The 23663-nt window shown below is 43.4% G+C and overlaps 1 protein-coding gene across 3 annotated transcripts in view; it reads right to left on the reverse strand.

Moving 5' to 3' along the window:
- LOC147692563 (acylamino-acid-releasing enzyme-like) overlaps nt 1-23663 on the reverse strand; it is a 526970-nt gene that overhangs the window by 157003 nt on the left and 346304 nt on the right. For all 3 annotated transcript variants that reach the window (XM_086938783.1, XM_086938782.1, XM_086938784.1), the window contains exons 16-18: nt 23039-23177; nt 8304-8387; nt 1109-1189 (exon numbers count right to left, since the gene is read on the reverse strand). In XM_086938783.1, the coding sequence (XP_086794909.1) occupies nt 1109-1189; nt 8304-8387; nt 23039-23177 (304 nt within the window). The remainder of the gene's footprint in view (nt 1-1108; nt 1190-8303; nt 8388-23038; nt 23178-23663) is intronic.

The following is a 23663-nucleotide window of genomic DNA, read 5'->3' on the forward strand; positions in this document are numbered from 1 at the left end:
GAAGCGCCTTTTACACTCTCAGGCGGGCGGGGGGCGGGCCGGCGGGGAGAGCGGACCGGATGGTCAGTCCGTGGTCTTCGCAGGGACTCCTGGATGTTGGAGTCCCTGCACACTCGCAGCCCACGCCTTTCCTCGCGCCCCTGCCTCCGCCTCCAGTGACCAGGTGCTGTGGATTTCAAACGCACTCCTGTGCGCAGCGGCTCCCGCGGAGCGGGAGCGGCAAGCCGTGTGGGCGGAACTGCCCTTGGATTCCTCGGAGAAAGTGGTAAGCCTCTGCCTGTAGGTTTGAGCGTACTTGAACTTGTCACATTGCTTAGTCACTATGAATTCCTCTTCCAATAGGATAACAACATGACCCAATAGTGGGTACTAGACTTCCATTACGGTACTGCACTTCAGAATGTCTGTCTCTTTAGTACAAAACTTCGCACTTAGCTGCACAGAACCTAAGCTGTCACCTGTAGCTCTACCTTCCAGCCTTTTAACATCCTCCATCTTTCAACATTCTAGGAAGTATGAACCATTTGAAAGATCTTGGTATTGCCTGCCAATAATAACCATGCTTGTCACAGTAGCTTTGGAGTACAATGAAAAACATTGCATCTAAAAACAATCTATGTGTCACACTACATAATTAATTTTCTATTAAGATTGAACTTATTTCCCTGGAACTCTTTTAGCACTAACCCAGGCTGTGTCTTCATATATGCACCACTCCATGCTTGGCATTGTGTCAAACAAAATCACATGAAAGTAGTTATTTGAAATGTAGATCTTAATGAAATGTCAGGTCTTTGACAGAGTCTGCAAAGCATTATAGAATACTTCCCAAACATGAAGATCACATTTTACAGGTTTGGGAAGCTTGTTGGTTTACAATTAGAAGAGATATAGAAGCTGGTTGCAAGTTACATGGAGGGAATAACATACAATGTCAGTGCACAAAATAATGTGAGACTGGCAAAAGTAAAAACAATTATATTCTCCACATTGCAATTAAGTACACCCAGCACCTTGACTGTTAATCAGCACTGATTTTTGCAAGGTCAAGATCTTCAGGTGCAGGTCTCCTGTGTTTGGTGTATGCAGCATACGTCTGGACACTCACCTAGAAGCACTGCAAATCCTATTCTGCAAAGCACAGCTGGAAATAACATCCACTCTGCCACAAACACTGTGTGAGGTCCCCCTGAAAGGCAGAAAGAGAAACATCTAGTAACAAAGGCAAGTTGTTTGGGGCTGCTTGCTAAGAACCAGAAAATCAAACATATAAAGAAGACATTTAAAAAGAATTTGAGGGCTGTGCTATTCACTTCGGATTGATTATTAGAGCAAACAGATGGAAAATGACCATGTTACAAAAAACCCTGACAAGTTTACACAAATTCTTTTTGGCAGCTCCAGAATATCAAAACAAAAATATGGAATGTATTTCAAGGAAAGGTGGTAACCCTACTGGAGAAGCTGTGGACCTACCTAGCACCTGGACGCATACTTGCTGTTCAGAGAGGGAAGGAGAGTGCTTAGCATTGCAGGAGGAGAGACTGCCAAGGAAGAGAAACCCTGATGGGACTCCGGTGAATGGGACACCCATAAGAAGAGGACTATCCAGTGGGAGAATCTTTGGATTGACCTGTGCAGCATGAAGTCATCCAGTCTCCCTAAGCACAGTTCAGGAGGTGAACTACAGTAAGAAGTGTAACTACATAGCCCAGTGCCAACCAACACTTCCACAGTCAGAGGACTGGTGCTGCCAGCCTGTGACACAACCCATCTCCATCGATGTGGGAAGTTTGCCCCTGTCCAGTTGCCCTAACCTGCCAGGGACGTCTGAAGGCCACATCTCCCGAAGGCCAACCCTCACCGGTCTCACCTGCAAGCAGACTCCCGAAGAGGTCTGCATGTGAGAAGCAGAACCACAGCTGTGGATAAAGAGATATCATTAAAGACGCTGACCAGTGTTTGAAGCAACATAGTCCAACCAGTGCCTCCCAGGATTAGATCATCACGAACCAGGTAACAGTGAGACACACGTCCAGAGACTGAGAGATTGTAAACACAAGCAAAGCCAAACAGGATTTCAACTCATCAGTAAATCTTTGTTGGGCTAAAGAACGTTATCAACTGATCCACCAGTTGCTGTGGTGCAACAGCTTAGTAAAACCTGCACCTGGGCCTAATTTCGCCTAAACTCACTGTATAGTAGGGAGGAGGTCACCAGATTGAGTGGGTGGAGGGTTTGTGCAGTGGTAAGATTGTTTAACCTGAAATCTGATACTATATATAATTGTGTAGTATATTGTTCTGCTGAGATAATAAATGTAATTTCTTTGCTTATAAAATACTGGGCTAAACAAGGATTTATTAGGTCTGTTGACTGTTGAGTTTAGAGTCTTGGTCCCCCCACACTACCTCGATGAGACTCTTGACTGCTCGTCCTCGCTATCATAAAAGACAAGCTCAGAAAGGTGTACTTGGCTCAACTTGAAGAGCAACAGTAAGATGGACTCCTCTGTACACCAGTGGCAAACAACCTCAATCGCCAGGAAAAAGGGTCTCTAGTGGCAAAATACCAGCTAGTAGCTTGCCTTACTGCTGGCTAGAACATTACTATTCAGTGTAAGCATTGTAGAAAGTAATACTGCCCCTTTAAATGCGTGTGCTGGAATGGATTCAAAGTATCTCATTTACGGGTTCATGCGTGTCCAACCTTAGGGTTAGTAGTTTGAATCTGAAAGAAGAGTCAAGGACCATCACTAGTATAATGGGTGGGATTGGTTCTAAAACCTTCAACAGGAAGACACATTTTGACATAGCTTCAGAAGTTGGAGAACTTAACCACAGTAGAGAATGGAGTCCTTCCAAGAGTCCGGAGTGATATGAGAAACTTGGGTAGTAAAGAAAAAACCTTTCACTGCATGAGGGTGGTGTGTACCTGCAAGAAAAAGTTGTCGCCAGGAGAAGTATGAGCACTTGCCTTGAAAGATTGGAAAGCACTGTCTGATCCACAAGAAGTTGGAGGACTGGATAATATATTGTGGGTGAAAGTTAGATTTTTCTGTGAACTTTCCTTGTCTTGCAATACTACAGCACACCAATCACTTTGATAAAAAAGGGTTGTCCCAACAAAGTTTATGAATTTCTATTGTGTCTTTTCTTTCAATTCTGGAAAATCAGTTATGGTTGACATCGCATGGAGAAACCATTGAAGGATGGGCAATCACTTGGGTCCCAGGATATTAGTAGTTTCAACTCTGCTACCTCAATGCCAAACACAAGCATGATTTGTACTCCTTTTCGAAAATCTTTCAGTAACAGACAGGCCTACTGATCAAACGGATGGCACAGGTGCCACCTTGCCGGAGCCTCTACGGACACAGGCGAAGCATCTTTGAAATTACTACACAGTATGCCCTTCTAAGACAGGGTAGCCTGATTTCAAAGTGAAAAACTTGAAATGACAGAAACATAGGAGGACTACAATTCTCCTTAGCAACTTTGGAAAAGCAGCCAGTAACTTTCACAATAAAACAGCAAACGCACACATTTTTAAAAGTGGGTTGCATTTTTATTTGACAAGCTGATTCTTCAGAGAGATATCAAATATACAGCGGGCTGCTTGGCCTGCAGAGCAGTTGGTGGCGGTCACATAATTCAGGAATAATTGCCACAGCTCTTGGTGCCATGACCATAACTGGGTCCCCACAGTTTGACCAGCTCCTCCCCTAAAAATATCTTTGTTTTTCTGTTGGAAGATTAATTTACCGTATGTTTTTATATGTTTCAATTTTTGTGGTTTTCTGTCAATAAGTAACATCCAATACACAATAGAACATCAACCATTGATATATCTGCTTCAGCAATATCAAAGAAACATTGCATCACAATGGAGCAAAATGTTGACAAGTGTAGTACCACTCGAGCAGTGCGGTCATCAATCTCATGGCTTTAAAGAGTGACAATGTCTAGTACACACATCATTATGCCTTCACAATTTAAAGCCATGAGATGTATGTACACCAGTGTGCAACGGGGTAAATCTCCCCCTCTAACGTCATAGTAGGTTTAGATTCTATTAAGATATGTAGGCGTATCTGTAGAGACTTACAGGAAAGAAGGTTTGTCATAATCAAGCCTACAGTCTTGTAATGGAATGCAGGATTGAGTTGGTGATTTCCATTACTGTCGTTTTTCACTCACCACAGCAGACAGGAAGGGGCTGCAGCTGGCTGGGCCCTAGAGTTGCAGGCGCAGGCAGGTGATTGGTCCTTGCAGCAGGCAAGAGCAACCGGAATGAGCGACCACCAGCAAGGACCTCGGCAGCCGCAGTTGCAAGAAGGAGACCTACAAGCTAGTCTAAACAATAACATAGAGCTACACAGGACGACCGTGGTTGGGGACCAGGGCGCTGTCAGTCACAGGCCAGGACCCACATGAAAATAGGCTTCAGCAGCGACTCAGTCTCATGTTATTCAGGGCCTACCAGACCTGTCCAAGAAAGACTACCAACTGCTTTAAACCAATAAAATGTCTTGGTTAGCTTTGGGGTGTACTCTGAGTCGCCCTGCAGGAATACCCTGGCCACACATTGGCCTAGTATTCCTGCAACGCTGCTTGCATTGCCTGCTCTTAAAATCGGGAAAAAGTTCATCCCATCAGAGTCTCTCAGAAATCTAGGGAGCACTTCTAAAAACAGCTAAAACCCAGATGAAACTGAATGTCTGGCCATCCTATTCTAGGATCGAGATAAGTATGACTTGTTCCTATCAGACGAGGATTGATTTCCAAACTGTCTTCAAGTCCCAGGCTCAATTCACCCCTGCCATTGGCCATACTTGCTGCAAGATGAACATCCTTGTTTGAAAAGACCTCAGTAGAACCATCCACAACATTGACGGAGTTCCGCCTCTCTACTGGAGCCAGGCACAACAGGAGGCCTGTGCCAAGTGCTGGCTGAAGGGAGGAGATTTCTTTTCTAGTAGAGTGGGCTGAATGCAGAGAGCTATGGCGCTGGGGTGGGGGGCATAAAGAACAGATTGGTAATCACCATTTAGTTTCTGGTAACCTCAAACTCTGGGATAGTTTTGCAACTGAGGATGACCAGAGGAAGGAGAACATCATTTTGCAGCAAAACAGGGATTGAGAAGCCTGGCAAATGTATTCAGATTGGCTAAGCCTCAATTCCTAATAGTTTCCAGTTAAAAAACTCTGAAGGATTTACTCTAGGGAGAGAACCTGCTGAAATCGAACTCGCAGATTACAGCTCAATTAAGAATCTCTGCTTGAGATGGAAAGAGTGGCGGCTCCGGCATTATCTGAAACTTCTGCTTCATCATTTTGTTCCAGAGCTGGTTGTCAGTACTTGCAGACCCAGAGAGCTAAATTGGTGATGGCCCAGCCAGAAAATAATCTTTGCCCTGGGTTGAAATGCTCTTACGAGGCTGGAGATATCAAAGTTGGCTGCTCAGAACATTGCATTTCTTTCTGAAACAGAAAGCAGAGCTTTGGGAAGCCTCCGATAACTGTGAACCATGGAATAGAATCTGACAAGTCAGTCCTTAAAATTTCAAGACTTTTCATCAAGGTAGTAAAACGTGCACAGCATGTGCAAATACTCCTGGAGTAACAGGACATCCCGACAGATAACCCAGAAAAATACAATCATGGCGGTTTCACTTCCGCTCCTTGCTTTTTTGCTAGAAAGTTCAAATGCTACAGTGGGATTGCCTAACTATGGTGTTTGACTTCCTACTGCCTTTTCTAGGTACAGTTTGCTAGTTTGCCCTGATAAAGAAATTTAATTTCCAAAAATGGTTGCAAGTCTAAAGGCTAAAAACGTCCAACAGGACCAAGCACCATCATTCATACAGCTGCTGTAACTCTCAGATTGGTCTCAAATAGTGCCTATGTCCCAGTCAATTGCATGGAAGACGTGAATAATCATTTTCTCATTTCTTCATTCTTTCCATAGGATGATACTGAACACCTTTTTACAATTGTTGCCTAAAGGGAAGATTAGGCTTTCTTAGTAAGGTTATAATACCGACATTTGACTAACATTTTTCTGAAACTGCCATACATGCTTTACAACATGTTTGATCTGCGTAGACTTATTTCTTAGTAATTATCATTTAGGGTTATAACACAGTTAATGTTGTTAATATGGCCTTGCAACACTATTGACAATTGGGTACTTCAACACCCTAGCTGGGTTGCCTGAGAAGGCTAGTGTGGTTCATATATGCACCTTTTGTGTATGTGCTTTGGTCATATATTATAGAGGCTAGAGGCTTACAATGTGTGTAGCCAGATGTTTTTCTGTTTTTACTTGTGCACTCCGGGAGGACTCGTGTATGCATTGGCTAGCTTGAAGTATGTGTCTGAGGTAATTAAGAATGTGATGTTGTTGGGATGAAAGTCCTCTGTGTCCTTATATGAAGTGGTACTGTTGTGCACTTGTACATTTTACAGTCGTGTGCATTTCTTCCCACTAAGATTGCCAATCGTGTGGATCCCCAGAGGGGTCGCCTATTTTCAGAAGTTTGAGACATCCGGCTACGGTTAAATCTACCTGGCAATTTGGATACTGATAATGGTGCCAATATAACCTGCATTTAGGAGTGGTTGCCTACTGAGTGTCGTGTGTAAAGCTTTGTTCAGTCCCTCATACCTGGGTCATTTGACGTAATGGCCTCTGGGCAATGTATGGAGGGTGTCTTCTGATTGGGAGGAGAGAAAGGACCGGTGGGTGCTGGAGTCCACAAGTCTTCTTGTGACAGTGATGTTGAATGGTAATCTGCAGTATGCAGGCCTGATGACTTTTTGTATAAACCAGCACCCACTCGTACATGACCTGTCTTCCTCCTGTGAAACCAGGTAACCATGCCACAGGGAAACCAACCCCTATCCCATTTCCAACAACCCCCAGCAAAATGGCTGTGGATCCAGCTAAGCCAGCCTAAACTAGTCACGGGAAGGGAAGGACTGCATATTAGTATGCACAAGATAAGAGGTCTTCAAAAAGGAATCACGTTCTTCTGTGATTGGAGAGGCCAAAAGTAACTAGTCACCAGGGGAGTACACAAGCATCACATTTCCATTCAGTCATTTGTTTAACTTTCACCTCAATACCAAAGTTATTATCTACACCAGCGTGTGGCTAGAAGACACTAAGAACCAGGTTGGAAAATTTAACACACTGCTCCAAACTGTGCCTTCATACAGGTTTGGTTCACTGCCAACAAACTGAGCCTAATTCTTGGAAACCAGATGAACTGGCTTCCTTGTTGGAGCAATAAACAGAGTAAAACCTGCCTGCCTGTTTGGAGTAGTGACCTGAACCACACAGCAGAAAGCCATAGCCCAGGTGTCAGGAATAACTGTTGTGGAGGACACTATAACAGTGAGAGACTGCCCAGGAGTCACAAGGCCGCCCCAACCGTCTCCAATGGAACATCTGTCATGAGGAGCTGCTGCTTCATCTTCATTGTCCAGAAAGGTGAGATGGTTTTCTCATTACCATTCCCCAAAGCCTCACAGATGTCTTATTCGGAGTACACAGTATCTATTTGACTGGAGTGTAGGATCTTGGGTAGATGGTGGGTTAATGCGTTATGTGCTGTTGCGCTGCTTTGTGAACAGTGGCATGCGTTTATGAGCTTAGAGAGTATAGTACCATTGATCTGTTCTGTCTAATGTGTTTTGTTGGAACGTATGACTGTCTATTATCATGGTGTGTACTGTTGTGAACTCAATAACACTCAACTATACAGAATATCTGAATTGTGTTGGTTACTTAGCCAGTGTCCTGCATAATTATTTTTCCTATGATATTTTATACTTGGGTATGCAGCTCTGTCCAATGTGCTCTTTTTTGTTTATCATCATGTTTTGTTGTGAGCTCGCTAGCTGGCTGATACACACATATCTGGAGTTGCTAGGCACTGCAGCCAGGGTGTGCAGAATACTCCCTAATGCATTATGAAGAATGTAATCAATGAGCAAAACACGGTACATCCTGTTAGCCTCACAAGTATAGGGCTGCATCCCAATTTATAAACGGGATTCAATCACCATCAATGCCCAGTGCATGTGCTTTAAGAATTACAAAAATAAAACAAAGATTATGAATGTAGTTATGGGTGGCACAACACAAGACCACTTAGTGCAAAGCTGCTTTGGGCTCATACATACTTTTCATGCATCAGCCTCAAAGTGCTCGTTTAATCCCACGCCTGTTATTTTGTTATTATCAAAACACTACAAATGGACCACTTCAAAATAAAAGGCAGAAATTCATTTACCATGAGGTATCACAAGAAGAGGGAGATTTGAATCCACCGTGGTATTCTTGGGCTGGAGATAGATACATTCAAAATCAAGTCCAGCTGCACACAAAAAAAATAGATAAATTACTACACCAATTTAGCTTAACTACCGTACCATTTTGAAAAATACACTAGGAAAGAATTGACAAACAATTATCAGTTTCTGCCTTCAAAACAGAGGTAAATGAATAAAAGTGACTCTCTAACACATATCTACTGCAACATGGTGTACCCCGAGGGTCCACCCTTTCTATGGCGCTTTTTAACCTCTATTATTCATGGAACCCACTGGGTCCTTCTTCGTGAACTCCACAATTAAAAAAAACATTTTACCCTATTGGCACTCCGCTTTCTTAGGTAATTTTCTCCACCTGTGACATTTTATTTCATGCTCAGACTCATCATGGTGGATGCACATTAACATCAAACTAAATCCCACTAAAATAAAGAGTTCCTCTTGATAGCCCCAGAAAACCTTCCACCGTCTCCCACTGCTCCTTTCATGTACAAGACTGGCTCAAGACATTCAGTGCATTAAATTGCAGTCAACCATAAAAGTACAAAATCAGTAGGCATTAATTTTGACAAGACTTTTCAAGCTTACACTCATAATTAAAGGGGCCCAGTACCAGGTAAAAGTCCTGCAAGCAGCAAAACCACTCATACAAGAGATTTAGGCCCATATGTAGGTAATCCCTATTTACCGATTCTAAAATAGCGAATTTTACCGTTTCGGTATTTCAGAATCGGTAAAGGAGTATGTAGATAAAAATTCGGTAAATGTTACCGAATCGGTAATATTCAGTATTACCGATTCGGTATTTACCGATTCGGCACTTCCCATTCAGGAATGAATGGGAAGCCATTCACTATTACCGATTTGGTAACTACCAAATCGGTATTAGGGGGAACATATTCAAGGGTGGCAGGGTGTCACATTGACACCCTGTTGCACCCATGAATGGTGCATGTGTGCACATGTGGCACACATACATGCCCTAAGGGCATGTATGTCTCCCACATCGCACTTTTCAAAAAGCACAAATTTGCTTTTTGAATGGTTTTCGATATTTACCACAAACTTGTAGTTGGTGGTAAATAACAAATCCTCAAATCACAAATGCACTCACTTGAGTGCTCCCCACATTGAGGATTCGGTAATTTACCGATTCGGTATCTTAAGGATTCGGTAATTTTCTGATTCCTTAACTTACCGAATCGGTAAATTACCGAATCCTTATTTATACCCACCTACATTGGAAAAAGCTAAATATCGGTCGGTCCAACGAAATATTTTGTTGGATGAAAAAAGAGCAATATCGAGCCTTAAATCCAATCCTGCACTTATTATTAAGGCTGCGGATAAGGGTGGCGGAATTGTCTTACAAAATCTTGACACATATAAGACAGAAATCCTTCGACAATTAAACAATCCTGCACACTATGTCAAACTCCCAAAAAACCCTATCACAGAGATACAGAAACTGATACAGTTGGTCACCAAGGAAGGGCTCGATTCTGGTTTCATCAGTAAAAAAGAACATCTCTTTCTGAATGCTAAATCCCCACGTACCCCGGTGATATACACGCTACCTAAAGTGCATAAAAATATGGAACATCCCCCAGGCCGGCCAATCGTGTCAGGATGCGGATCAGTTTTAGAACCTTTGGGTCTTTTTGTGGATTATTTCATTAGGGAGTTCGTGCCTACTACCCAATGTTATATACGGGATAGTATGCACATGATCAATTTGATAGAAGAATGCCCTTTTGATTCCACGTCCAGTGTACTTTGCACTCTGGACGTGGAGTCACTGTATACCAACATACCACAGAATGACTCCATGTTGGTCATTCAAGACATTCTTAATAAACGTCCAAGACCCCATCGCATACCCACCATGTTTATTTTACAACTCCTTGAGATTTGTTTATCCAAGAATTATTTCTTGTTTGATGGTCAATACTATGGCCAGATCAAAGGTACTTCTATGGGGGCTGTTTTTGCCCCCAATTTAGCTGTACTATACATGGACAGCCTTGAATGTGGTCGCATTTTGGCCCCGTCAAATCCCTTCCATAGTGGCATAGCCCTATGGAAGTGGTATATTGACGATTTTCATGATCTGGAGCGACTCTGAGGATTTGTTATCCCAATTTCTACACTGGCTAAATAGCAATTGTAGTGGTCTTACTTACACCTTGAACACCAGCCACTCTAGCATCCCCTTTTTAGACCTTAACATACAGGACAAAGAGGGCCTACTAATCACCAGCCTCTACAGGAAGCCCACGGAAGGCAATACTTTGTTAAGTTACAAGAGCAACCATCCTAGAGCTCTCCGTGATTCCCTCCCCTACTCACAATTTCTGAGGCTGAGAAGAAATTGCTTCCTCAAAGATGATTATTTTAAGGAAGCAAAATTTCTTAGCACCAAACTCGGTGCCAGGGGCTACCCACGTAGACTTATAAGATCCTCACTTAAAAGAGCCTGGTTTTGCAAGAGGGAAGTACTGTTAGAACCTAAACTCAAAAAAGCACAGGACCGGCTGGTCTGTGTTATGACTTTTTCACCAGCATCTAACTCACTCACTAAGAGCACCAAAAAAAGCTGGCCAGTGTTGAATGCAGGCCAACTCCAACTGGACAAACCTATGTTTGCCTTCAAGAAATCCAAGAACTTAAGAGGCCACCTTGTACGCGCAGCATTACCTGCTCCAGATCAAATGGCAACAATGGACAACCTCTGGGGTCTTCCAAGGCTAAGGGGGCATGTGAAATGTGGTAACTGCTCTATGTGTGACAGCACTATAGAAGGCAAGGAATTCATGCACAATGATATTAAGTATGCTCGCAGAGAATTCTCGAATTGTAACAGTACAAATGTCATCTATGCTATTGTGTGTCCATGTTCTATGATTTATATAGGGCAGACAACCCAGAAAGCGCGTACAAGAATGTGCCAGCACAGGAGCAGAATACGATGCAGAACTCTGAATGCCCCTCTTGTGCATCGCTTCACGGAACTGTCACACAATGAAATGGCTTCAAGTGGACCATCATTGCTGTGATCAAACTCCCTAATCGTGGAGGGAATTTACAACAGCTACTGAACAAAGAGGAACTGCACTGGATACTTAAGACCCAGAGCCTGCACACTGGTTTGAACCGTACGGAGGACTGGACCTCCCTGATCTAGACCCCAGCCCGGTACTGCGCCACGGAACACATGTATGACCCATGTTGTGGCTGGACAATATATCTGACTTTTGCAAAACAGTACATGACTTTGACTGGCTCCCCCTAATCTATTTTTGTTTAAACACACTTGTTACTTTATTAGAACACTGTCTAAAGTTGCCTTGGGTATAATTAAATTTATAGGTCACCGTTTGATTGCTTAACGTGGCACTTTTCAATGGCATTTTTCTCACTTCCAGAGCCCTCGAGCTCGTAATTATGCATGCTGCCATTATCACTCCGGACTCTCTGCCCCTAGTACACCCAAGAGGGCCGCCGTAAGCATCAACTATGTCCTTTGTCTGTTTTTAATTAGTTGCACTGGGCGCCCTATCCAAAATGGCCGACACTTTTAGCCACGCCTCAATTGGACACTCACCCCCACGTGACCAGGAGCTGCTTCCCCATTACCGGTACTCAGAGCTTACAGCCATCATTTTCCCGCGCATTTTGTCGCCGTAAGACGTATCTACCCGCCGCTGGACATCGGGAGCCCTGCCGCCTATCTTCGGGCAGGGAGATCTTTTAACTTTGATCCTGCATTTGCAAGAACTGAGCGATCCTTTTTGCCTGGGAAATACGAGTATCAAATCTTTTAGGCAAACTAAGTTGCTATTGAAACAAATACTCCTCTAATGGGACAACTCCTAGAATAAAAGCTGTTTATCCAAGATGTTAAATAATTACTGACAAAACTTATAGAAATCGAAATTACCGCTGGAAGAATCTATCATCAAATCCATCCATTGCGTATCGATATAAAGGGTTCCAGTTGGCGGGCAGTAATCATTTTATTACCAAATCAACCAGTTTCACCCATACTGGATGCTGGATCACAATAAAGAACTTTGGGAAAAAACGCCTTAATAAAAGAATAATACTTTTCTACTAATATTACGTGGCTGCTCCAGGAAGAAGGCGCTGGCCGCCGAAACGCGCGAAGAGATTTTATTTTTATGCCACTTACTCTCTCTTTTGATTCATTAATTTTTATGTATTGCTGTCCATGTTATATATGTACTATGAATTTTTAATCTTGATTCTATGTTATATGAATGAACCTTTTTTACTATGTCTATTGAAAAATAAAATTGTGTTTTTTTAGCTAGCTGTAGTCATCTCTTCATCAATTCGTGTCATTACGATACTCCAACCCTTAAATTACCTAGGTTGTTACCTTTCATTTGTACTATTTTCCCTGACCTAGGAATTTTTCAATTCATTAACTCAGGGGGTCCTTGTTAAATATACATATAATTTTTCTCACTTCCAGAGCCCTCGAGCTCGTAATTATGCATGCTGCCATTATCACTCCGGACTCTCTGCCCCTAGTACACCCAAGAGGGCCGCCGTAAGCATCGACTATGTCCTTTGTCTGTTTTTAATTAGTTGCACTGGGCGCCCTATCCAAAATGGCCGACACTTTTAGCCACGCCTCAATTGGACACTCACCCCCACGTGACCAGGAGCTGCTTTCCCATTACCGGTACTCAGAGCTTACTGCTTTTCGTGAAGGTTTCCTCACGCCGTGCAAGGACCCCCACTGTGGACCTGCACCTACACCACTATCCAGTAAGCTGTTGTCAGTTGCAGCTGTGCACCTCGCTCGAGCATCCCGGCACCGCCACTTAGTACTTGTGCTTATATTGCCTGTACTTTTTTCCTCGCCCACAGATCCTTGGACCAGGGCATCGCTCCCGTAGGTAAGCTTACTAAGCACAGCGTCAGCAGTTGCACAGTCTAACCGTTTTAAGCCGCCATAGTGTAATCTCCCTTCATTCCCTTCAGATTCCCCGCATTCCACGCTGGCCCCACCTCTTGGTAAGTTTTGTCTCCCACTGGTGTTAGCCTGCCCGCGATTACTGTGAATTCTTTGTAATTGCTCATTTTCCCTTTCCTATAGAAACGCACTCCTACTATTGCCCATCCCTGGCTGAGTGACTTTCAGCTAATCCCCACCGGTAAGCCCCCGTATCAATCCTTCCTAGCCGCTCACTCCTGCAATTGTTCACAGCCAATCACTTCGTGTCTGTGTTATTAGTTGCACTTCACAAATTTGAGTGCCTCTTCCTCGCGGCAGCGACACCTTTCACTTCCTCACTATTGACGGTCTAATTAAAAACGGGATTTCGTGCCCTTTAAATGCACCGACCTCGTCTGAACGAGCTGCACTTCGCAAATTCGAGTACATCCCCCTCGCGACAGCGACACCCCTCACTTCCCCACTACTGCCAGTCCGATTCAAATACACAATTTCGTGCCTCTTAAATGCACCTACCTCGTTTCAACAACCCCAAGCTCACTGCATGTAAATGGTATGCACCGCACTCTGCCGCCCTCGACACCCTGGCATGGTATGAGTGGGGCACTGCATATGTAATTGAGATAAGGGACTGATTAACTGACATGTTTTACTTTTAATGTCTCCCTTCTCCTCCTTTTTTCCCCCTTGTTTATTCTCCTTGTTATTGTATGGCATATTGACTCCTACATAGTGGGTTCAAGCTAGATTGTTAATTCTTTAGGCAATCATTTCTGTCCTGAGGATGAACCGATATTTTGTATGGTTCGAAACGTCGTCGACAAAAATGCACTAAATGCATAGTTAACACAAAATTGAACATGCATATGTGTATACTGTGGATTGTCTTTTTATGATCTATGATATTCAGATGACCCGATTTTGCCTACTATTTCTCTCCCTTGTTTGTGTTCCCCCAGTGTGTTAGCTGGACATCGGCTGGTGTCCCACATTCATCACACTCTGTGTTCTATTCCCTTTGCATTATTTTTTATCAAGACATTAAAGTGTCCGGCTGGGCATTTCTTAAAAATATAGTTCTATTTAGTCTATATTTATTTCTTGAACATTCCCCTTCCTTACTTAGTTAAGACAACCTTGGACACTTATTAGAAGTTTGACCCACCCGTCACCCGAGCATAATATCCTAGCGGTTATAGATTGTTTTATGTCACAGCTTTTTCCTTCCACAACCGAATTTCCCTCAGGATGGAATGGACTAGAGTACCGCAATGCAACGCCCAAGCTGGCCATGGCCACCTTGTAAGCCCGAGAGCTAAACGCAGTACCCTGGTCTGTGCCGATAAAGACTCGCAAATCTTTTATAACAGTTCGGGCGTCAGCCGAGCGCTGAGGCCACATCCAAATCAATCTTGAGCATGAATCCACTGCGAGCATGATATATTTATAGTTACCATCCCTTTGTAAAGGACCACAGTCGTCCAGGTAAACACATGCTAGTGGTTTATCAGAAATTAAAAGGGGGTCTGCACCGGGCGTTTCAGTGTTGAAGCTTTAATTTTCTGGCAGATTTCACATTCCAACACATAGTTTCGGGTCAGTTTCCTCATGCGCGGCCACCAGTATTGTTGTTTTAATAATGATACTGTGGCTAAAATGCCTGCGTGTGCAAAAGCAAGTCCTTCATGTGCTGCTAAAATTAGTCCCAATCTGTGTTCTATGTTTGGAATTACTCCATCCCCCACTCCAGGGATTCGAGCAAAAGGAACATTAATCTGCATCAGATATATATGAGTACTTGAGTGGAAAGCCTTTTGGTAGTGTTTTACCGCTGTCTTTATTGGAAGCGGCGACAGCCTGCATTATTTCGCTGTCTATTTTTGTTTTTGAACGAGTGATTGCAGCTACGGAAGCCGTTTGCACAGCTGCCGTCGCTGTTTCATCAGCCAATGAATTCCCTGCAACGTCAACGCCATCACGCTGATGACTCAGTGTATGGATCACGTGAGTCTTTTGTAGTTCTTTCTGTAATAGAACTACTTCTTCCCAAAGCAATGTCTGCTTAATTGTGCCACCTTTTGCATATTTGAAACCGTTTTGAACCCAGGTCTGCAAGTATTCGTTGTAAGATTGAACGTAGTAATACGAATCGCACACTACGAGTGTGGGGAATTCGCGATCGGTATTTTCAAGTGCCATCTTGAAAGCCTGTACTTCAGCTTGCTGAGCTGTACAGTCTCCTAGAGATTGAGTTTTTGTGACCATAGGTCTGATTTTACCACCGCGCCAGCGACCTTTAACAATCGCATATGCTGCACTATAAGCTTGTTTACCCCCAATTGCGGGCTGTGCTGATCCGTCTGTATAAATTACTAGCAGCCCGCCCCAGCGTTGCCTGGGGCAGAAAGGGGTTGGGGGCAGTACACCCGCTCCCGCCCCGATCCCCTCCCGCCCCGACTCACTCGCGCCCCCCTCCCGCCCGACTCACTCGCGCTCCGACATTTTCATTTACTGCTGCCTCCTTCTCGCCTCCCCCTGCATCACACAGTCTCACTTTCCCTTTCCTTACCTGTGCCGCCGCTCCTCACTGCACAGCCGCTCCTCACTGCACCGCCCTCCTCCTTCGTCATCACGCACGTCGCGTAGCGGCCAGCGCTAGGTCCCGGCCGGCGCTACTTTGAGGGGACTACTTTGTTTACAAACTTAATTTTTTTAATTCACTTTTTTATTTTTATTTATATAGCCTATGTCCATCTACACACCCTGACATTTTCATAGATGTATCAGATGTGTAGATTGGCGCTGTGGTTCCCGAGTTTACCTGGCCAAAAGGTGCAAGTTCTCTCTTTATAATAGTAGTATAGATACATCCGTAATGTTCTAGAGGCAGAATCTAAGTGGGCAGAGGACATTCTTGTTCGTATTGGAGAAATTCTTGGGTCTTCAAGTAGGGGTCAAACACTTATTCAACGTCTGTTGCAGCAACAGAATTAACCCATTGTATTCATGTTGGATGTAAAGCTTTTGCATTTGGAATGCTTGCCTTTGTCACTGCCTCTAAGGCAGGTACAGGAGTAACGACTTTTATGCGTTTTCCCTGCGCGAGGGCTCTTTCTTTTGCTACTGCAGTTTGAACCGCTGTCAGGATTTTTTCTGTTGAAGTGAATTTCATTTCAGCTTGTGTGTACAAGTGTGATTTGTAAGCTATTGGTACCTTTTCACCTTCATTAAAGGTTAGGTATGTGAATCCGCATCTTCCTGGGATGATTCGGATTACAAGGTTGCGTTCGTTTACGCGTGTCTGTAAATGGGTTGTTGCTAACATGTCTGTATGTTTTTGAGTCCAATTAGTAGGTTTGAAATCAGGTTTGATTAATTCGTAGAGGTTTAACCCTTTCTGCGTAGTTTAGAATGTAAATTCTTCCGAAATTGAGGAATCCTAGATCTGACTACGTTTTTCAACATTTTTGGAGGTTGGAGCAGTGCACATTTTTCTAAAAAGTTTGCTGCCAGGCTTTTGCCTTCACTTGAAAGTTTGTATCCTAAGAATAGGACGTTGAGGTGGGCAATCCTTGATTTTTTTAAATTGAATTTGTACCCCTCAGAGGCGAAGCCAAGTATTATGGTGTTCACCCTGTTCAATTGCCTGTCCAAATCATCGTCTGTAAGATAGAAGTCATCGACATAGGATAATGCCTCATCATCATACCTTTGTAGTAACTCTGTTACTCTGGCTGAAAATAAACCTGGACTATTTTTGAATCCCTAGGGGAGACGACAGGAGTGACGCTTTGTCCCCATAGTTGAGAAACGGTAAAGTACCTGCTTTCAGGTGCGATATTTTGACAGAAGAAACCGTTTGAAATATCTAATGTGGTTTTATATTTTTTGCGCCCAATGTTGTTCATCAGTGCTGCACTGTGTGCATTTTGTACTGGAAAGGTTTTGCAACAAGAATTTAAATGTCTGTAGTCCAAAACTAGTATGTATTGTCTGGTTTGGGGACAGGAAACAAAGGATTGTTCATGGACGAGGTGCATCTTTCAATCACCCCTTGGTATTCAAGTTGATCTAAGATCTCCCTGACCTGTTGTTTAGTTTCTTGCTTAACTGGATACTGCTTCTGAGCAGTTGGTTGATTTTTTAACTGGATCTTATGGTGAGGAGAATCCTCATCCCATCCCACATGATTTTTATAGAATGCTTGAGCCTGGGCTACAGCTCATTTTCTGGTGTATTTCTTATGAATAGTAATATGTTTTGAGAATGGTGGCATAATGATCTCTTCGCCATGTGGGCACTCCCTGACAAATTCAGGTGGCCTGTCTTTTTCAGCCAGAAGGATGTCATAAACCGTAGATAGTTTTTCCCAAAAGAGTGCTTTTATTTTTCTAGTTATGTCCCCCTCTATTCGGAGTGTTACTTCATATAGCTTATGGGGTACACTAACCCTGGTATCGGCAGTTTCAACCTGAATGTATTCATTCAGGTCCACTGTCTCCAGATGATCCTTCAGGATCTTGTGAGCTATGGTAACTTCTGCTGAGCTGTCCAGCATTGTCTGGGCCCACTCCCCGTTCTTGAGTTGTGTCCTCAAGATCCTCAGCATGTCTGATTTTAAGACTTGCTACCTTCTTTTTTGGTGAAGTGAGTTTTTTTTATTTTTTGGAACGTGTCGATCGTCTTTGGACTTAACGCGTTCTTCCTTTGTTCGGATCGTCCTCTTCTTTCCGATTTCTGTGAGGAAGTCTGAAAGGTACGAGAGGAACGTGTATCAGTATCTTGATTTCTATCAGGTTTTCTCAAATTATTCCTGTTTTTGAGATTATACCTCTTTTCAGAGGGCTCCTTTTGAGGAGACCTACCTCTGGATTGAGAACGCTTCTCCTTAGGAAGTGTCTGTCTAGTATTTTCCCATTTCTTTTTAGGAGTAATGAGAGTGTTTTTAATAAACACTGTTTCAGGATTCTCCGTTAGTTCGGGTTTTACTGGTTTCCCACCCAAACTATCTCTACCTAGTTCTTCATATGATTTTTCTATTATTCTGGCCAGTTCATATGGTTGCTCAGTTACATATAGTTCTTTTAGTTTTTGGCGGATTGCCACGGATACTGCTTCACCTTTAATATTAGCTAATATTATAGCTGAGACTTGTTTGAAATCCTTCAGTAACTTCATACCGAGATTTAAAGGAGTCTCTGCCCCGTATTAGTTTTGAATCTGTTTCAGGACGTCTGGTATTACCGCCATAGACTGAACATCATGTGTTTTTGTGTAGATTGCAGCAAAGACTGTACCCCAAGTGTCACAGTCCTCCAGGTGTGGTGCGATCCCTATTGATAAACAGATTGTTAGAATCCTGTGTTTCTCATAAGGTGTACTATCGAGAAATACTGCTTCGATTTGAGTAATTTTTTGAGCTAACCAGAATTGAATTTGTTCCCTTTTTGTGGGTAATTTACCAATGACTGATTGTATAGTCTGTATTGTAATTTTGTTTGTGTTTCCATGATGAGGGGTGTGCTGTGGAATTCTTATAGCAGGTTGGACTGTTAAGAGTCCGCATGACATAATGTACCAATTTTCTATGGATTTTTATTAATTGTTTTAGCTGAGCTAACAGTTCTATATCGGTCATCCTTTCAATGTCAGGATGTGGTGTATAGCTAGCTAGTACCGACCATGTCGCTCCTGGTCTACCTAGTGGACCGAGCCTGGTAATGTGATTTTGATGTTGCAGGGTGCCTTTAAACCAGAGCTGATGCTCTTGGTAAGTTAGTGGAATTTCAATGTCCTCGAAAGGAGTGTATTCCGCTGGAGGTTCCTCTTTTGTGTATAAGTGGAACACACGTGTTGTTGGATTTGCTTCTGGAAAGATAATCCATGAACAGAATACCTCTGTCTGGCGATATTCATGTGCCTCTATGACAAATATAACTCTACCACCTCTCAGTGATAGGCCATTTTCTATAAGCTTTATAGCTATTGTTTTCCGTACGTTTTCTGGGATGATTATAGCATCCGGGTCATTTTGTTGGAAACATGTAACGTCTAAACCCGGTTGGGCTGCAGTTTTTGCAGCTCCACCGTTCTCAGTGTCGTTATCCGACATTTTGTTGACTGAAAGTTTGCGGAGCAAGTTTCAAGGAAACAAAGATAAGGTGCACAATATTTTTGGAACACTGTATCCTTCAACGTTGAACAAAACCAAAAACTAATACATAGGATTTTTTGTCCTACTCAGTTATGGCGGATTTTATCCTTTAACCCACTCCAGACATCTATTAGAGTATTTTACGGGAAAAAGGGTCTCTGTGAAAAGCACAACTGCGTTACTCTTGAATTAGTGCCTTACCAAATGTTGGGCACCATGTAGTTCCTATATTCCCAATAGGCTCTGTGCATTGGAATAATATATCTTATAGATGTGTCTACTAGGGCTCTATTGAAAATATTAGACTTAAATGTGAGTCCCAGCTAGCTCAGGTCACTAGAAACTTTCTCGAGTTCACAAGAAGGGATTAGTTTCTGACAACCGCATAAACATGACAACTTTGTTTCCCCAAGATAAAACTGACCTTCAGAGTCGTAGAACCAATAGATAGATATTTTACTCAGTCATTCGTGCATGCTTCGTTTCATCAGAGGTGCGGAAAAATAGAGAAACAGGCGTTTTCAATAAAAGTATTTATTGAGCAGTCTTCTTTCTCATGCAGAAGAAATGAACTGCTACATTCGTAAGACTGGCTGTAAAGTATAATGTGTACAGCAAGAAGAGTATTATAAAATAATACTGTAAAAGCATGGTATGGTTTCTAAGCCATAAAATACATACATAAATAAATAAAGACTAAAAGTACTCAACTGGAGAAGTGTGGCTCACTGGTTAGAGCAGGCAGACCCTGAAGCAGTGGTCAGACCCGGGACCAGGGTTCAATTCCCGACGCAGCAGGGTCTTGAGCTCAAAATGTCCACGGACTCGATAATTCTCGCTTCGGTGCCTGACCTAATCATGGGTTCACACTCTGCAACTCTGGGCATTAAGCTTGCTTAATCTCCACAATGGCCCCCCGCGGTGGGATGCCTGGCTTTCACCTTGGGGATGCCCTGTAGGGGCTATCTCACAGGGAAAAGCCAGGACGGGTTCCCAAGGCAAGCGCTTAGAGACCCCTGGGTGATAAGCGCTATATAAATCCAATATACAATACAATACAACTGTTGCTTCTAAAATACGCCTACCCTGATGTACCTAAACTAAGTCTAGTACGAGGGAAGTAGTAAGTGTGATGTAGCATATGTTTAGTATTCTTTTGCCAAGAATCTATCCAAGATTTCTCTTAGGGTCTAATCAGCTCCATACCTTGGTTTAGAAAGAAGGAGGTCAGTCTCAGGACTCGATTTCCCAACACCCTGCAAGGGGAGCTTGGAAACACTGGAGCTGGATTTCTCGGCAAGAGAAGACAGCGTCTCTCTCAGTGCGTCTGCTGGAGGGTTGGCTTCCTTCGGCACTTGCTGTAGCAGGATGCCTTGGGCAAGTAGATAGTGGAACTGCTCCAAACCACTGTGTGTTTGTTTGGGCAAGTGTGGGCATATTTATACCTTGAAGGTGCCGAGTTTGACGTAAAGGTCAACATAATAACGTCATCAAAGAGTCTCAGTTCTTTGAAAACTCCATGAGTTCTTGGATAAATCAATATTCAAGCAAGGGGAAGTCCCTAACTGCTGAAGCAGAGTTTTCCAAGAAATCGTTGCGGATTTTCGGAACTAGTGAAGTAGCCATGCCGTATTTGGACTGCATGAGCTATGTCTAAATATGGTTATGATTTCTATGCCTATATAAGGACAAGGTGATTTATACCTATATAAGGGCATGAATCTGGAAAATTACACTAGGGTCCTAAAATGCTATACAACACCATTGCAGCGAGGAACCAGACAAGGTTGTCCTCTTTCGCCTCTGCTATTTGCGCTGGCACTTGAGCCCTTGGCGGCCTGGATTCGATGGGACCCGTTAATCCGTGGGCTCTGATGGACGGTGGAATGGGAGGACAAAATATTGCTCTATGCGGACGACATTCTTCTCTGTGTGGCATCGCTCTAGTCCTCTATCTCAAGAATCCTAAGTATCTTTGCCATATTCTGGAGATATTCTCGATTCACAATAAACTGGTCCAAATCAGGGCTCTATGGCCTACACAGAACAACATCACGATTACTAAAAGACTATGAGGCCCAGGAGAGAGATTCCTATACCTAGGAATATTTGTTACAACAAATCAAGATTTATTCATTACCAACAATCTATTACTCCTGCTAAACGGATTGAAGAGCGATGATCAACACTGGTGCTCACTTCTCCTCTCATTGCTAGGTAGGGCGGCACTCTTCAAAATGATGGCCCTGCCCCGCTTTCTATATATTTTACAGAACACACTGTTTTGGGTGCCCCATACCCATTTTAGGGCGATCCAGGGTGAAATAAGTTCCCTGCTGTGGGATGGGGGGCCCTAGAATCACTCTTAATAAATTAACCAGGGGCTGGTATGAGGGTGGGATAGCCCTGCCGGATATACAAACATACTACCAGGTGGCGCAACTGACAGTAATCAGCCAATGGGGTCATCAACCTATGACAGAACAAGCCTTCCGTATGGATCGCCTGGCCCTACAGCCAGGGGGTATTTACGTACACTATACACTACACCAAGAGACTATCTCCTGGAAGGGCCTACAGTTCCGCCGGTCTAGCTGTGGCACTCAACACTCAATAAGCTGGGCTGGAAGAACAAGATGACCATAGCGACACTCCTGTGGGACTCAGACCTTCTAAGGACATGGGTAGGAGGCTGGGGTTTGACAAATGGGACCTGCTGAGTGGGAGAGACAGATCACTAACATGCAAGAAGAAGAGTGGCCCGACGCCCTAGCCTCCCCTAGAGAGGTGGCTATTAGGTCCCGCTTTTGCCTAATACAACTCAAAATACTGCATAGGGCTTATATTTCCAGCATTGGGGAGAGATACGGACCCGCTCTGCCTCAAGAGGCTGCGGGCAGGAAGAAACAATCTTCCACATCATATGGGCCTGCCCCATAAGACAATCTTATCGGGACAAGAGAACGCAAACCCTGAACAAGGTCAACATGGTGGTACTGCAACAATCGGCCAACTGGTACCTCCTCAATGTATGGGATGCTACTGATATGGGTGGGGGGGGGGGGGGTGGCCGGGGGGGGGGGAGACCAAATTGGTGTAACGCTGGGCTGGATGATAGCAAAAAGGAATACAATGCGAAATAGGGGGGCTGAAGCAGCACCAACCCTTAGAGACTGGGATAGAGATTTGGACTGGTGTATGGTGGCCGAAAAGACTATCTATGAAAACAGAGGCTGCCCTCAAAAGTGGGGGAAGGTGTGGAAAGGATGGCATGAGTACAGGGGATTCCCATGCACAGCCCCGGTGGCCCCATCAAGACACTCTATATCTGAAGATGAGGAAGATTAATTGTAGGTCTTTGAGGGTAAGAGAGAAATGGACGAAGTAACAATGTTATGTGATATTGTGCATGCTTTGCTGCAGAATGGCCTTGATATACAATGACGGAATACAAATAATGGTGTAATGTAACCTACTACCTGTTTGTTCTAAAATAAAAAGAGGTTTAAAACAAAAAGAATACAAATCTGTGCAAGTCATATGTTGCTACTTACGATACGTGGGATTTTCCTGTTCAGTAGGTGGTGTAAAGATCTTTATCTGCCATTCGATATCCAGCTCAGGATCATCTTCCTCAAGACATACCCAGATTATCTCATCCTCCTTCTCCACATCAGGCAGGAATCCCACTTTCTATTAGGACAATAAGGACCAGTTAACAGAAACCAACATCTCTATTGCATGCCTCCAAACTCCTAGTCCAGCTGAGTGACAGGAATAAAATTTTTAAAATATGCACATAAATACCACGGTGTCTTCAATATTGTTATTTATTCAGTATTATTCAACATTAAAAAATATCAAAATATCTGTGAGCAGTGTTAATAGTTCTCCTATTAACTTGATCCAACTAACAGAAACTGCTCTGTAACATATCTGTTTCTCCAGCTATGCAGAAAAGGTGGATAGGAAATTAATTAATAAAAACAAGAAGCCTATTCTAAAAGCTGATAATGGATTCTACCCAAAAACGGATTATTTAAGTAAAGCAGATCGCAGTCAGGAGACAGACCATATTTTACGTCAATGCTTTAGACAAAATAAACAAGCTCTTTTGGGCCACAACAGATCTGATTATTTAGGAGAACAGGGTGCTGGAAAATATTGCTGGAGGGGTTT

The sequence above is a fragment of the Lissotriton vulgaris genome, chromosome 9 (assembly GCF_964263255.1).
Source record: "Lissotriton vulgaris chromosome 9, aLisVul1.2, whole genome shotgun sequence".
NCBI classification, from domain to species: domain Eukaryota; kingdom Metazoa; phylum Chordata; class Amphibia; order Caudata; family Salamandridae; genus Lissotriton; species Lissotriton vulgaris.